This window comes from Carassius auratus, chromosome 9, assembly GCF_003368295.1.
Source record: "Carassius auratus strain Wakin chromosome 9, ASM336829v1, whole genome shotgun sequence".
Taxonomy (NCBI): domain Eukaryota; kingdom Metazoa; phylum Chordata; class Actinopteri; order Cypriniformes; family Cyprinidae; genus Carassius; species Carassius auratus.
Genome location: NC_039251.1, coordinates 25,603,428 through 25,618,276, shown reverse-complemented (window position 1 = coordinate 25,618,276; position 14,849 = coordinate 25,603,428). Strand labels below are relative to the sequence as shown.

Here is a 14,849-nt window from a genome sequence, read left to right as displayed (position 1 = left end):
TGAATTCATTTACACACTAAGCTTGATTGTTTCTTCAGGACCAGTTTGAGTTTGCCCTGACAGCTGTGGCAGAAGAGGTGAATGCCATTCTGAAAGCCCTTCCTCAGTGAGCCACATCCCACTGTGTCACTTTTACATCTTTTTCACGCACCTCACTCCCTTTCACTAATCAGAAATTAATATTGTCACTTTTTGAAAGACTATGAAAGCTTTCCAATGCTGGAAACACTTTGCAGGGGCCAAATGCTTCAGTCCTAATTGAGTTTCAGGGGGAAATGGTGGTTTTAAGCATCACATTTAAAGTGTCCTAATTCTGTAAATTGACAGTATCAGGTTGTCTTTTTTATAAATATACATACATATAATGTTTGATGTTGAAAAATGCAGATTTTGTTCTTAAAATGCTTTCTTTATCATGGCCAAAAATGCAATTCATGTATCAAATGTGGAAATGACAAAAGAAGCGACCATGTCTCATGCAGTCAAACATGAGACCATATATGCACAGTCATGTCTGAACTCAGAATTCGTTGGAATGTACCTGAAAGGCACCTGTAATATCTTAAGGGTCCTGTCCAAACTTTAACAAACATACAGTGCTTACACATCTGTAATGTCTAGTGCCGCCTTTACGTCATGTGATCACTGTTAATAATTCACTGAGAGCTCTGTTTACTCCTGTAGCAAATGTGTAGAAAATTATTAAAAAAAAGAGAGAAGTATATGACTATAATTTTTAAATGTTTCGGAATTAAATGTGTATCTGTGTAGCAGCACTGCTTGTTGTGTTTGGCTTCTCTCTTTCATTATGACCATGCAACCCCCCCCCCCCCCCCCCAAAAAAAAACCTTGTTAAGGCCCTTCCACACCAAGCACGATAACTATAAAGATAACTATAAAGATATAGTTCTAGAAATCGTTCTCAATATTAAAGAATAGCAGAGTCTACACTACAACTATAACGATAAAGGCATAGAGAAACGGTATCGTTGGAATCATTTTCAAAACAATTTTTTTCCAGCTGATGAATGATACAAACATTGACATCCAATCAGAATCCATCCTGCTATAATGAGCTCTAAAATTTAAAGGTCCCCTTCTTCGTGATCACATGTTTTAAACCAGGGCTGGCCCTGACCAATTTGCTGCCCTAGGCAAGATTTTACCTGGCGCCCCATGCATCACAGCCCATTTCACCCTGTCATTGTGTTCATGATTTAGCATATATATATATATATATATATATATATATATATATACACACACACACACACACACACATTACAGCAGAACTGTTTCCAACACTTATAAATCATCTATTAGAATGATTTCTAAAGGATCATGTGATAGACTGGATGTCACATGTGACACTGAAGAATGGAGTAATGATGCTGAAAATTCAGCTTTGCATCACAGAAATAAATGATAATTTAAAGTATAATAAATTGAAAACAAATTATTTTAAATTGTAATAATATATCACAATATTACATTTTTTTCTGTATTTTTGATCAAATAAATGCAGGCTTGATGAGCAGAAGAAACTTCTTTCAAAAACATTAAAAATAGTAATGTTTCCAAACTTTTGGCCTGTACTGTATCCCCCCAAAACTGCACAACTGTAGAGTAAAACATTAATAAAAAAAAGTGATAATAAAAAATGCGTCTTAAAACTGACATGATTGTACAAAATCACAGTCTGGGGACTCAGAACTCAGAACAACTGCTAACATTAAGTTTAAGGTAAAAATAACTGCCATGAAATTATAGTATCTTACTCCTATGCAATAAATTGTTCTTTCACTACATCTCTTTACCTCTGTCTTTATCCTTTTCTCTTCTTTTTGGCACTGTATCTATCGCAGACTATGCTCATTTATAATGTGTCATGTAAATTCGGCCTTCCGTCACAATCAGGAAACTTTCACCGTGTCTAGAGCTGGCGCGAGCTGCCAGGCCCGTTTCTACGAGCTGTGTGTTAACAAAAGCAGTGCTGTCTACATTGGATGCGGCGTCGGGCACGCTACACAACAAATTACCAACAACTGATCGTGCGCGCGCTCTGTTTCTGACGCACTTCAAGCACTCGATGGGCGGGGGAAGATTGAAGAGCCGGACTCTTTTTTTTTTTTTGCTTTATTTGGTAGTATTTCGAATTAATGGTTTTTAAATAGTAGCCTATTATAAAAAAATATATATATGTAAAAAAAAAAAAAAAAATTCACTCGTTCACTCATTCTGGCGCCCCTATGGATGAGTGGCGCCCTTAGCATTTGCCTATACCGCCTATGCTGCGGGCCGGCCCTTTTTTAAACTTTAGTTAGTGTGTAATGTTCTTGTTAGAGTATAAATAATATCTGTAAAATTCTAAAGCTCAAAGTTCAATGCCAAGCGAGATATTTTATTTAACAGAATTCGCCTACAAAAAACGACCCGTTTGGACTACATCCCTCTAGTTCCTGCAGTAATGACGTCACTAAAACAGTTTTTTGACTAACCTCCTCCCACATGAATTCACAAAAAGGGGGGCGTGTTCTTGTTGTTCTCCGACGGAGAAGAAGGAAGAGCTGTGTTTGTGTTTGCCATGTCATTGAAACGCTGTTATTTTCATCTCGGAGTCCAATCACCTTTGTTTGGGTTTCCCAGGGACGCTGTACTTGGAGATTAATGGTTACAATTTATGTTTAACTCGGTTCCCGAAAATTATAATGCACATGTAAAACTATGTGCAGCACATTTTGCTGAGGACAACTTGCTGAGGACAACTTCCTCAATCTCAATCAGTTTAATTCCGGATTCGATTATTCTTGAAAGATGGAGCAGTTCCCTCTTTGTCTGGAGAAGGCGTTGTTTATGGACCACAACCAGTAAGTGTATTTTATTATTGAAGTTGGTGCATTTAACAGTTTCTGTAACTTATTACACAAAAGGCAACACTGTTTAGCTTTGTTAACTAGATGTTAGGACTGTGCAAAAAAAACGACTGCGGTTTTCATGCTCATCTCGTAAGTAAAAACGCTCCTGTAATTATAAATACATCTCCAGCACGTCCCTTCTAGCCCAATCACATTACCAGGAGGGCAGCGCGCACTCAGCTGCTGCCGAATCACAACACAGGAACCGCTGGCACAATCAAACTCGTTACGTATTTCCATAGACAGTAAAAGAAATGGACACAGCGACCCCATTGGAACTCAATTGAGACAAGTGAAGCCCATTTTTAGCTATTTTTAGCACTTCCGTTTCTGACGCGCAGACTCAAATGAAGCTTGACGACGTCAGCAACCTGTCTGACAGATGTAAATCTTCTAGTAGCTGTGCGTTCAAACTGCCATCGTTAATCTTGCAGAGACGGCGAGCTTGAGCGGGGAGTTCTTTGTCGTGAGTGAGCAGGAGTAAGTATTCTGATTAATTATTTTGTATAGTATTTTAAAATGTAATGCCAGTACGCCATATTAAGTTAATTGCCTGCGAGCTTCTCCTCCTGTCTGTACGGTAATGCGACAGAGAGTCGAGTGGTTATGATGCAATCGTTAGCCTATTTTTTACAAAAACTGTTTCTACGGGGCCATAATGTAACATAGAAGGTAAAGGAGCTTTTTATACATTGTCGTGTATCTTTAGAAATAAATAATGGACAAATGGAGTCTTTAAACGCCTCAGATGTAAAGTTATTCGGTGTCAAAGTGACGCCAAAATGAAATGAATGCAAAGTCAATGGGATGCCAACGCAAGTGAAGTTCTGCTACAAGATGGCAGCTCGCGGCCGACTTCAACTTCCGGTCGACTTCCTTGCCGCCTGCATATTTCTGAAGGAGGGACTTCATAGAACAAGGAAGACATCAGCTCATTTTTATGACAGTGAAAACAGCGGTATACAGATAGGTGAATTGTGTGAAAAATACTGAAACATGAACACATGTTATATTGTACACTGTAAACACAATCAAAGCTTCAAAAAAGCGCGAATAACGGGACCTTTAAAGCGACAGATTCACGTGCGCTCAGAATAAACAGATGATATCGTTCGCTGGTGTGGACGATAATTTCGTTATCTTTATAGTTATCGTTCTGGTGAACGGGGCTTAACCCGTTAATGTCTAATCTACACTAACATTTAGAAGTTTAGAGTCAGTAAACATTTATGTTGTTACAAAGGATTTCTATTTCAAACAAATGCTGTTCTATTAAACTTTCTAAAATCTTGAATAAAAACATTTTTGGTTACCACAAAACATCAAGCAGCACACCTGTTTTCAACAGTGATAATGATAAATTATTACAAATGTTTCTTGAGCTTAAAATCTGCATATTAAAATCATTTCTGAAGGATCATATGACACTGAAAACTGGAGTAATGATGCTAAAAATTCAGCTTTGCATCACAGGAATACAAATATATTCACACTGAAAACACATTTTAAATTGTAATAATGTTTGACAATACTACTATTTTCACTGTGTTTTTGATCAAATACATAAAATTTTGGCGAGATTAAGATTATTTTAAAAACACACAGACCCAGACTTCTGGACAGTAGTGAATTGAAAAAAAAAAATGAAAAAATAACGAGACATGAAGAAGCAGAGGTTGCAATTAAAACACAAGAAACCCTTCTGAATAAATAATAAACCTTTATCATAAGTTATGAAGGCTTTAAATTCTCAAATACTGCATGTCAAGTGCAACTATACATTTATCACAGGTTTGAATCATTCATTATTAAAATGTTAATGAAGAATTTTGTCTTTAAGACACTTGATCTTTAACATTAGCTCATATATTTGATCAGTGCAGGCCATAAATTGAATTTATATATATAAAAGCAATCCAGTATTCCTTCTTCAAGACTGAGAACACATTCATACACAAACACACATACATGCGTAGCACGTACAAGTTTGACCTTTATGTAGTGTTGCCTGGGTTTTTTTTTTCCAAATAAAACTTTGAAAAGGCTCTGAGCAGCAGGTGTGCCAGGCAGAGAGAGACAGAGAAGCAGAAAGAGAGAGCAGAGCACCGGGAAATGCTTCACCTGTTAGGAGCAGACGGATGAATCCAGTATTAGTGTTGCCTCACAGTTTCTTGTGTTGTGTTTGCTGAATTAAAACTACACAAGTAATAAAATTGAGGATTGTTCGTTATTTTGACTCTACTAAGTATTTTCCTACACAAAGGAATAATGTAGAGTTCAATATTTTCCTGGAATGCTGCAGCAAACTATCAGATAATTACACAAATGTTAATGAACTATGAATGGGGAGAAGAGTTGATAACTATGCTGAAGAGCTGCAGAGACATCTACACTTCGTTTTACCTCGGGGGGGTTAGAGGGGGTCACAGCCACGGGTCAGCCTGTGAAGGCCTGGAAGTCGGACTCTGTAACGGCAGGGAGAATGAGTCAGGAAGAAAAAATTATAAACATAATGAATGCATATGAGGAGTGGGAATGATCAAATCTGAGAATTACATGCTGAATAGTGAATGGTGGCTTGTGAAAGCTAGTGGAAAGGGATTTCAATAATGCAAAGCATCTCCGCTGCTTATTTTTTTATTTATTTAAAGGCTTAGTAGTTTATAAAATAAAATCTGCTGTTTTAATCAGGTGAACTGGTAGTAAATTGATAACCGTTAGCAGTCCATCAAAAATACGTATCCTTAAAATTGAAAATGAATTGAATGTAGTGAACAGAATGTATATTACAGTTTATTTTTTCCTCACCTTTTCTCCATTCCTTACAACATCATGTTGAAACAGCATTTATTAACAAGTTAGTCATTTAAATGGCACTTTGAGCACTGAGCATATTACTTTTTTTTTAATATTCACAAAGCATTACATTCAATCTTCCTGTGCTTATTTATTTATTTTTATTAAAATCAAAACAAATGTTCATGTATTGATGTTTTGATTGTATATTTTATATCACAAAGCTGATAGTTATTATGGAACAAAATGCACAAACAAGTAAAAAAAAGTGCTTCTTTGGCTAACTTAAACACAAACTGGCAAGTGAAATACTATATATACTGTATCATTGGCAGCAATAGCCTAGCATTCCTATTCTAACAAAAAAAAAGGCACAAACTAAATATCAATACTGAGTAATTCTGATACATATAAAACTAATGATGCAAGTTCTACGGTCAGTTATTTGGCACTTCCTCATAACTAAGATCATTCTGGATTCTACATTATTTTAGTGACTAGCCGTTAGTCACTGACTTATTGCTAATCACATGAGTCCTCGGAGGCTGATTATCCACGCCCCCCACAAAAAAACAACATCACCTTCACATTCAACAGGTACCTTTGAAGGAATAACAAATGCCCAATAAATAAATATAACTCACTGAGACCCGAAACAGAGAATCTCCCTTCTAGAATGAACAATACTAATGAATATGGATGGAAATGAAACGGAGTTTCATGCTGAAAAAATAAATGGAAGGTTCATTGGGAATGGGATGTGACGTCAACTAATCAGATAAAAGATATCCATTTAAATGCTTTTCAAGCCATAAAAACTGTTTAGAGCAGTGGTACTAAACCTTTCTGAATCCAGAACCACCCATTGTTCTAAACAATATTAAAAAGTCTCATGACTTTTACAGTTTTTCAGAATTTACTGGATAAAGTTTTTTTTTTTTTTTTATCCCATGGAGTTATATGATTTTTTAAAATTAAGATTACTTTTCCAATCTTAGAAATCACACTAAATCACAATTAAATTAGGGTAACCTCATATATCCAGGTTTTCCAAGACTGCGAGATTTCAGCCATAATGTTCATCCAAAAATGAAAATAAGACTATGTTTTACTCATCCTAGAGGTTTTATTTTTTCAATAGTCCACAAGATGTCACATAAAACTTGTGCATCCATAATAAAATGTGCATCCATAAATCAAACGTAATAAAAACTTCTCTCTCACTTCATCTGACTGTAATATGCAGAAGCTGTTCCAGTGGATGACTGAAGATGTTGGCGTTGCATGATTCAGAGAGAGAACAAAAAAAAAAAAAAAAAAATGGTCAAGATTGAGAAGTATAAACCGAGGAAAATGTTGGAGGATTTCAATATAAGCCAAGAGGAGACTGGTTTTCCTTTGCTAAAGTAAGGAAACGTTGCTTCCTTTGCTCCTGTAAACAAACCCGCGAGACTAGCATATCTCAGAGGTGCGTACGCTGCACATACGTCCGCTGGAACGGCTTCTGCATACGACAGTCAGATGTGTGAGAGAGAAGTATTTATTACGTTTGAAATATGGATATTTCAATGCATATGCATGGATTCACTACAAGAAGCCTTTATTCACGCCCGAAGTCGTGTCTTTTATTATAGATGCGCGCACTTTATTTGGTGTCAATGATGAAGCTTGGTAGAGCCAGGACAATTTATTTATTTTTTTTATATAACTTTTGATTGGATTTGTCCGAAAGAGGAAAGTCATACACACCTCGGATGCCTCGAGGGTGAGTAAAACACTGGCAATTTTTTTTTTTTTTTGAGTGAACTAACCCTTTAACTTTTACCATTTTGCTAACAATATACCTGCTCTCCAAAATCCCCAAATCGCACCCTGTAAAAACATGTCTGTCAACCTGATGCCAGCAATGCCAGACAACTCACAGGCAGACAGTTTTTCTGATTGTCTAAAATAGTGACTAGTGACAATTTTCACCGTTTACAGAATAAATGCTGGCAAATAATATCCCAAGACACCCATTTCAGTGATATCTGTCAGAAAGAAGGGCATTTTGTGCATGGGGTTCTGAAATATTGCAAACAGTTCCTTCAAAATCTCCTGTAAAATTTCCTGCCTTTGATATTGGCACCTAATACTCGTACCACAATGCAAGAAAATAAAATTTCAACAGTCATTTGTGCAATGCCATAAAAAACAGAGCTGTAAGTCAAAGCACAGTCAAAAACTTCAGGAAGGATTAACAAAAAAATCAACCATAAGATGAAAACATAAGGTTAAAACTCTGCTCATTTCACACAAGCATGATTATTCTCCATATTCTTACTAACAGACCACGCACTGACACTTCCTCCTCTTTTTTACTACATTAGGCCCATTGGCTGCCATTTTGTCATTCTCCTTGTCCTGTACAACAACACTTTCTGAACCTCTAGCCCGGCCCTGTTCTGTCAGTCTATCCTCAGGAGACGAGGGGGTGCTTTGTGTTGAATTATCTGGTACTTCTTTCTGATCTGGGTTTTTTTGAACGGTACCCATCCCACCACCTGGTTGCTTCCCCCTCCCTCCCCCAGCACCTGAGATCACGTCCTCTGCCCGCTGCTGGGCCTCCATCTCCGACAAGCTGTAGGCCAGCGCCATCTGCAGGTCTTCATCCTCCTCATCTTCACCGGCATCGGGACAGTGGTAGAACGGGGCGGCGCTGTAGGAGCGAAGGGCGGGGTTTGAAGAGCTGGTGTTTGAGGGGTGGAGCAGTGGATGCTGGGATTGTCTGGGAGGCTGAATGGACTGCTCTCTACGACTCAGTTCCAGAGCTAAGGCCATCTCATCCTCCACACCTGGACACACAAACACAGATGAATGTCATATCAGTTCTACAGGAAATTTGCAATCTGCATATATCAAATCAAGAAGCTATAGTGTGAAATGTAATGAGTTAGCTTAATCTACCTGCAAGCCTCATAAGAAGATAACTAAATAAGTGGTTTAGAGTTACTTGAGAAGTTCTTACCATTAAAAAAAAACAGGAAATTTGGATTTAAACATAAATAGTTTAACTTGTAATGTACAGTGACAAGTGGATGAATTAGAGAAAAATTACTTTGTTTTCACTGTAATTAAAAAAGGAAAAATCCTTAAATCTTTAAAGCAAGATAAAGATAACGCAAGAAGTTTAGACATTAGACAACAAGCAAAGATAAAGGTTAAAGACACACCAGAGTGCAAGGGTCTTGAGTTAATCTCCAAAAATATATTTTATAATATGTTATAATACAGTATAAATGATACAAAAAACATTTATTATCATGTTGAAAACAGTTGTGTGGCTTTATGTTTAGTGGAAGCTGTGCTGATTTTTTTTCAGGATTTGTTAATGAATAGAAAGTAAAAAATAAAATAAAATAAACATTTATTTGTAATAAACATTTTGTTGCATTATAACAAAATACTTTTACTATATTATTTTTATTTATTAATTTAATGCATTTGTTGCATTCTTTCACAAAATTTAGCTGACCCCAGATGTTTGAAGGGTAGGTTATGTGTATTAGTATTCCAAATGCATCTACTTTCCCAGGAAGATTCATCCTGAGATGATAAACGATAACTTTTTATTACACCCCAGAATATGTGCATTACCTATAGAGATGCCTTCTGGTCCTATATCATTATTAAATGATAGCAAAAAAATGAATTACCATTGATGAGGACTGTTTTCAAAACCCCATCCTCCTCAACCTCTGTTCTCTCCTGGCCATTTTCTCTGACCCTGAGGGAAGAAATGAAATGTTTATCAATAGTTTATCAATCATAAACAAACTCGAACTCAGATTTTCTGGAAGCCAGGCCTTCAACATTTTTTACTCATTTTCATCAACTGCGTTTAAATTGCTTATTTAATCAAAATCAAATTTCTTGTTTGATGTGCAGGATGCACTGCTTGTTACGCTCTCCGACGCGCTGTGAGAACTGCTAAACAACAGTACAGAGAACGAGTTGAGTCTCATTTCCAAATGAATGACTCCAGGCGCATGTGGCAGGGACTGAGAACTATCATTTCTTTTAAAAGTAAACCCTCCGTCGCAGTAAGTGCCGACTCTTCACTAACCAATGAGCTGAGCACCTTTTATGCATGTTTGGAAGCAAACCGTTCTAGCGATATCAACAGTCTGCTGACATGCACAGAGGAAAAGAACAGGTGCGTCAGTGACGCTAGCGCAATCATTGTATCGGAGGACGAGGTTCGTTGAGCTCTGAAGCATGTGAACATCAGGAAAGCGGCTGGCCCACACAGGATTTCCAGTCGTGTATTGATGATCATGCACCGATCAGCTGGCTGGATTGTTTATGTCCATCTTTAACGAGTCCCTTGCGCAGTCAGTGAGCCTGCTGCTTTACTCCCTTTACACATATGACTGTGTGTCCACTCATACCTCCACGTCTGTCATCAAGTTTGAGGATGATACAGTGTTGATGGGCCTCATCTCCAACAACAATGAAGCTGCCTACCTTGATGAGGTACAAATTCTGACATCATGGTGCCTAATAAACTGTCTCTTTCTGAATGTCAGCAAAACCAAGGAGCTGGTTGTGCACTTCAGGAGGAGGCAGCAGTGAATCTACACCCCACTCATCATTAACGGGACCCCAGTGGAGAGAGTGAGCAGATTCAAATACCTTGCTGTACATATTTCCAAGGACCTGACTTGGACTAATCATATTCAAGCTTAAGTTAAAAAAGCTATTATGACCATACCATCTAAACCTCCTGAGAAAATTCAAGGTTTCCCCTGGAATCCTGAAAACTTTTTCTATATCGGGGCTATAGAAAGTGTATTGACTTTCAGTGTGCATTTCATCGTGTTATGGAAACAGCTCAGCCTTTTTCCAGAAGCTGAGTGCATCTCCAGAACATCTCTCTCCTCTCTGCAAGACATCCACACCAGGAGATGTAAATCTAGGACTGTTAAGATCCTCAAAAGACTACCCCACCCTGGAAACCCTCTTTTTAATCTGGCTACAGTCAGGCAGGCGCTTCCGCAGTCTGAAGGCATAAACGAAGAGGCTCAGGAGGAGTTTCTTCCGTCACGCTATCAGACTACTAAACATGGACATATAACACACTGCACTTTAGAGATTCTGTTAGTGTAGGGTTACCCAATAAATCTATGCACATTGCACTTTTTTGAGATAACCTAGTTATGCAACTCATCTTCACTGCACATTGTTTACATCTCTGCACTGTGTATCTGTGTAGGAGTTTCCGTGCAGCATCTCTACACATCATCTGTGTAGTAGTTTAATATATTGTATATATTTCATTATTTGTATTTAATTTTCTCTTCTTTTTTTCCGCACAGTCTAAAAAAATAAAATAAATAAAAAACGAGTATGCCAGACCTACATTTCACTGCTTGTTGTATGCCATATAACATGAACGTGACAAATAAAATCTTGGATCTTGGATCTCTTGAATCTATACTTTGCATATTATAGATTCTGTATGCATATTACATGTTAAATGCATATCATACCACATATGGAACAAAGGTAACAGTAGGAAAAATAGTAGGTATGATGAGAAGCAAACTGACTTTTTAGTGGTAATACGTTTTCCATTGACAATGCGGGTGGAAGTAGAAACAGACTTGAAGTTTGCTCCTCCCAGGCTGCCCATCCCATCCATCGAAGAAGAGAAGGAGGTGAAATCAGCTGTTGATCCAAAAAATGCAGCTCTTAATAAGTAAAAAATACAATTCTTTTCATATCAACATCGTGCCTTGGAGTTTTTCACCAAATTGATGTATTCAGTAAAGTTCACCTAAATTAAAGCAACAATCATTTTTAAAACTCAACTGTTTAACTCTGGGGGAGTTGGAAAATTTGCCTATTTTCAAAAATAGCGGAGTGTTCATTTAAGTATTATTCTGGGAGGAGACTGAACACATAAGCGTTAATTATATACAAAAATTAAAAATAAAAAACATGAAAAACCAACCATTTGCTGAGGGGAAGGAGAAGAAGCGACTGGGCCCAAGCCTGGAGGAGGAGCTGTGAAACCCACTGTGCATTCCACCAAATGAGAAATCATCTAGTGGCAAAGTGGAAGAGTGTAGAAAATGGCAAGTTAAAGAGTATTACTGCTGGGTACACACTGCACAATTTTAGATCAGCTTTTTGTGATCTAACAGAAGTGTCAATGAGTCTCTGATACCTATGAGAAAATGTGTTTTGACTAGAAATTAAATCAGCGAAGACCCATAACCAATATGAGTGCAAGATAAATGGCAAGAAAAAATTCAGGAGGAGGAGTCATAAACCTGCAACAGAACATCAGCAAGCAACCATTCTCTTCTTTTCCTTTTTTCCATTCCAAATCAGCGTACAGACAACTTGTATTACAAGTAGCTACAATTTTTACCAGGAAGAAATCCAGTCTTGTGTGAGAACTCCTGTCTCATGTGTGATCTTCTGTTATTTTCTGGATCACTTCTGGTTCTGGTTGTTTGGTTTTAAAACTTAGTTTGTAGACAGTCATGTAGTGTGAGAAGAACAGCAATCTGACGACTTTGTGCAGAGTGTGCCCACTAAAGTGTAAGTCAGTGGTTCTCAACCAATTTTATCTGTGGCCTTAATATCTAAACTGATTATGTATCTCTGGTACGTCTGTTGTAATCAAAACAAATCAATTCAAAAATACAATGTCAATTTAATGTTGTACATTTTTACTTTTAGTTTTTATCATTTTAATTGAAATCATCATAATATAACTACATTTAAATAATGCTATGATGTACTCATGGAAGTTTGCAGAGACCCCCTAGTGGACCCCGGGCTCCTGATTGAGAGCCACTGGTGTGATAGAAACACTCACAGCGGTATATTAGCAAGATTCAAACTCCCTGGGAACCCACCAAAGAAGTCTGCGAATGGGTCCTGCCCTCCGAAGAACTCTCGAAACACCTCGTCTGGGCTGCGGAATGTGAAGCTGAATCCTGGGAAGTCATCAGGAAATGAAGAACCACTAGAGCCTATAAAACAGACTTCATGTAAGCACATGTAACACTAAGATGGTATTAAGCAGTGTGAAGTTCTCCTCACCCGAGCTTGGCATGTCTGATCTACCGTATCTGTCGTAAGCATCTCGTTTGCTTTCTTAAAAATGAGAAAAAACAACAACAGTGAAATGCACGTAATTTAACTATTAATAAAATTGCTGTAGAAATCAAATTTCCAGCGTCCTACTGTCTGAAAGAACTTCATAGGCCTCTGCTATCTCCTTAAATTTTTTCTCTGCCTCTTCCTTGTTGTCTGGGTTTTTGTCAGGGTGCCACCGTAGAGCCAGTTTCCTGTAACTGTATACACAGCATAAATAAACATAAGTAAACTTAGCTTGACTGGCATCTCAAGATTGTGATGAAGTGACATATAGGATCAGGGGGTCATTCACATATGACACATTCTTGCATCCATCTTCTTCTATATAAACATTAGGCTGACATGTTAGACTGTTTTTTTAGCATCTTGCGCCATTTGAATTCCAAATTTTGGAGAGCCAAGTCAAGTTAAAATGTGTGAGTGGTCACTTTTTCCAATTCAGGCATATCAGCTTGATTGTTCTACTTAGTTTGAAGGAAAAGCATAAAATAAAAATGACCAGCAAAACTATAAAATCCGTTAAAAAAAGTTTTTGTGACTTTATTAAAGATATTAGCATGTCTCAAGGTAAGAGACCACAGAATACGAGCAGAAAATACATTTCATGACGTTGTTTATGAACTTCATTTTTAAAATATTTAAGCTGTTTTCAACATAATAATAATAAGAATAATAAATGTTTCTTAGGCATAGTAATTTTTTACATTTTAAGATATATTAAAATTATAGAATTAAACTCAGAATTAGTTACTGTTTTCACTTTATTTAAAAATAATTAATGCAAACTTGCTAAGCAACTGTTTCTGAATGGTAGTGTATTTCACTACTAATGAATACTTTATAAAGGTAAACAGTATGTGTCAAAATACTTAAGTCTTCGCTTACAGTTAATAATTTACTCAGAGACAAATTTAGTTGCATTCAATTACAATGTCATTGGCCCCTCCATACTGGAGGCTACTGATAAGTGCCTTCAGTTTTAACTTACGCTTTCTTGATGTCATCTGGAGAAGCATTTCGTGACACTCCCAGAACATCATAGTAATCCACCATCGCGGCCTTCAGCTTAGTCCACCTGTTACACACATGTGAAAAATCATAAATCATCAAAATGTGTCAAGAAGTGTTTCTGAAACCCTTCATACGATTTCCAGAACTGTTGTAACATGTCAGTTACAGTCATGTTCACACAATTACACATCTGTGATCATTCAAATCAAACCCCATGACATGATCAAACATAACAAGTTCTTGTGTTTTTCAGGTAATTATTAAGCATTTATTTGAACAACTTTAGTCTTCTACGCTCTTTAATGGCAGAAAGACCAGTTTCCCATTGGACTTTGTTCATGCTCAAACGCAATGCTAAGGAAGACAGCGACTCAATGAACTGTTGCTTCTATTGACAGTTTATCACAAAGTGCTGGACTTGGATTAATTGACTGAATATAGACTGGTATTCCCCTGGAGTCTGGCCTGCCCATGTCTGGAACTCTCTGGAAACCGGACACAATGTGATGTTATTTCAAGCCCAAAGTTGAAAAGCGATTTGTGTGGGCCATATGTCCACTGACAGCTGGTGCTGCTGAAACACGCGTAATCTTCACAGAGACACACACAACTCCCTAATAACACACCATTTTAGAGATCCAGCAGTGCCTGTGGCCGCTCTATTATAACAACTTTTACCTTTTTTAGAACTGTATCCAGCCAGGAGGAGCCGTGCTTCTGTAAACAGGGCTAGGGTATCTCGGAGAGGCGCTAACGTCAGTCGGTCCCGACTCCCAGGACGCGGATCACAGGAACTGACGCTCTTTTAACGTCTGCTTTAGTACAGAATTCAGTCAGAATCGCCCGTTTGCCGCTGGCACGCCGGGATTCATTACTTCAGCGTGAAACCGACACCCAACTTCTATATGAGTCTGTCCCTCGCCCTCTAACGCGGTGCGTCACGACCCAAAAACACAGCCCCGTCTAGAACTT

The 14,849-nt window shown here is 37.7% G+C and overlaps 2 protein-coding genes across 5 annotated transcripts in view; one reads left to right on the top strand and one right to left on the bottom strand.

The window, feature by feature from the left end:
- The window catches only part of ptprna (protein tyrosine phosphatase receptor type Na), a 33,472-nt gene extending 22,876 nt beyond the window's left edge, over window positions 1-10,596 (top strand). Inside the window, exons 23-25 of one of the 3 annotated variants that reach the window (XM_026272289.1) lie at window positions 39-147; window positions 5,702-5,706; window positions 10,584-10,596. In XM_026272289.1, the coding sequence (XP_026128074.1) occupies window positions 39-110 (72 nt within the window). In that variant the 3' untranslated portion in view covers window positions 111-147; window positions 5,702-5,706; window positions 10,584-10,596. Of the gene's footprint in view, window positions 1-38; window positions 780-5,701; window positions 5,707-10,583 lie in introns of those variants that run through there. The other 2 variants (XM_026272287.1, XM_026272290.1) reach the window with 2 other exon arrangements.
- Window positions 4,848-14,849, bottom strand: LOC113108884 (dnaJ homolog subfamily B member 6-like). Of its 2 annotated transcripts, XM_026272292.1 has the most exons (11): window positions 14,556-14,847; window positions 13,855-13,941; window positions 12,954-13,063; window positions 12,810-12,863; window positions 12,623-12,739; window positions 11,707-11,799; window positions 11,303-11,420; window positions 9,407-9,477; window positions 8,285-8,545; window positions 5,319-5,380; window positions 4,848-5,036 (listed from the first exon to the last, which is right to left on the bottom strand). In XM_026272292.1, the coding sequence occupies exons 2-10, from the start codon at window positions 13,917-13,919 to the stop codon at window positions 5,352-5,354; spliced, it is 918 nt and encodes a 305-aa protein (XP_026128077.1). In that variant the 5' UTR covers window positions 13,920-13,941; window positions 14,556-14,847; the 3' UTR covers window positions 4,848-5,036; window positions 5,319-5,351. The 2 variants fall into 2 exon arrangements, with proteins under 2 accessions (XP_026128077.1, XP_026128076.1); XM_026272291.1 differs by lacking the exons at window positions 4,848-5,036; window positions 5,319-5,380 and having other exon boundaries at window positions 5,698-8,545; window positions 14,556-14,849.

What these genes read in the sequence shown, in the direction of transcription:
- LOC113108884 (XM_026272291.1), bottom strand. Translation starts at nt 13,919, where the DNA reads ATGGTGGATTACTATGATGTTCTGGGAGTGTCACGAAATGCTTCTCCA. An exon ending in CCAGATGACATCAAGAAAGC is followed by an intron (nt 13,064 to 13,854) that starts GTAAGTTAAAAC and finishes CTGTGTATACAG; the next exon opens with TTACAGGAAACTGGCTCTAC. An exon ending in ATCAGACATGCCAAGCTCGG is followed by an intron (nt 12,740 to 12,809) that starts GTGAGGAGAACT and finishes TCTGTTTTATAG; the next exon opens with GCTCTAGTGGTTCTTCATTT.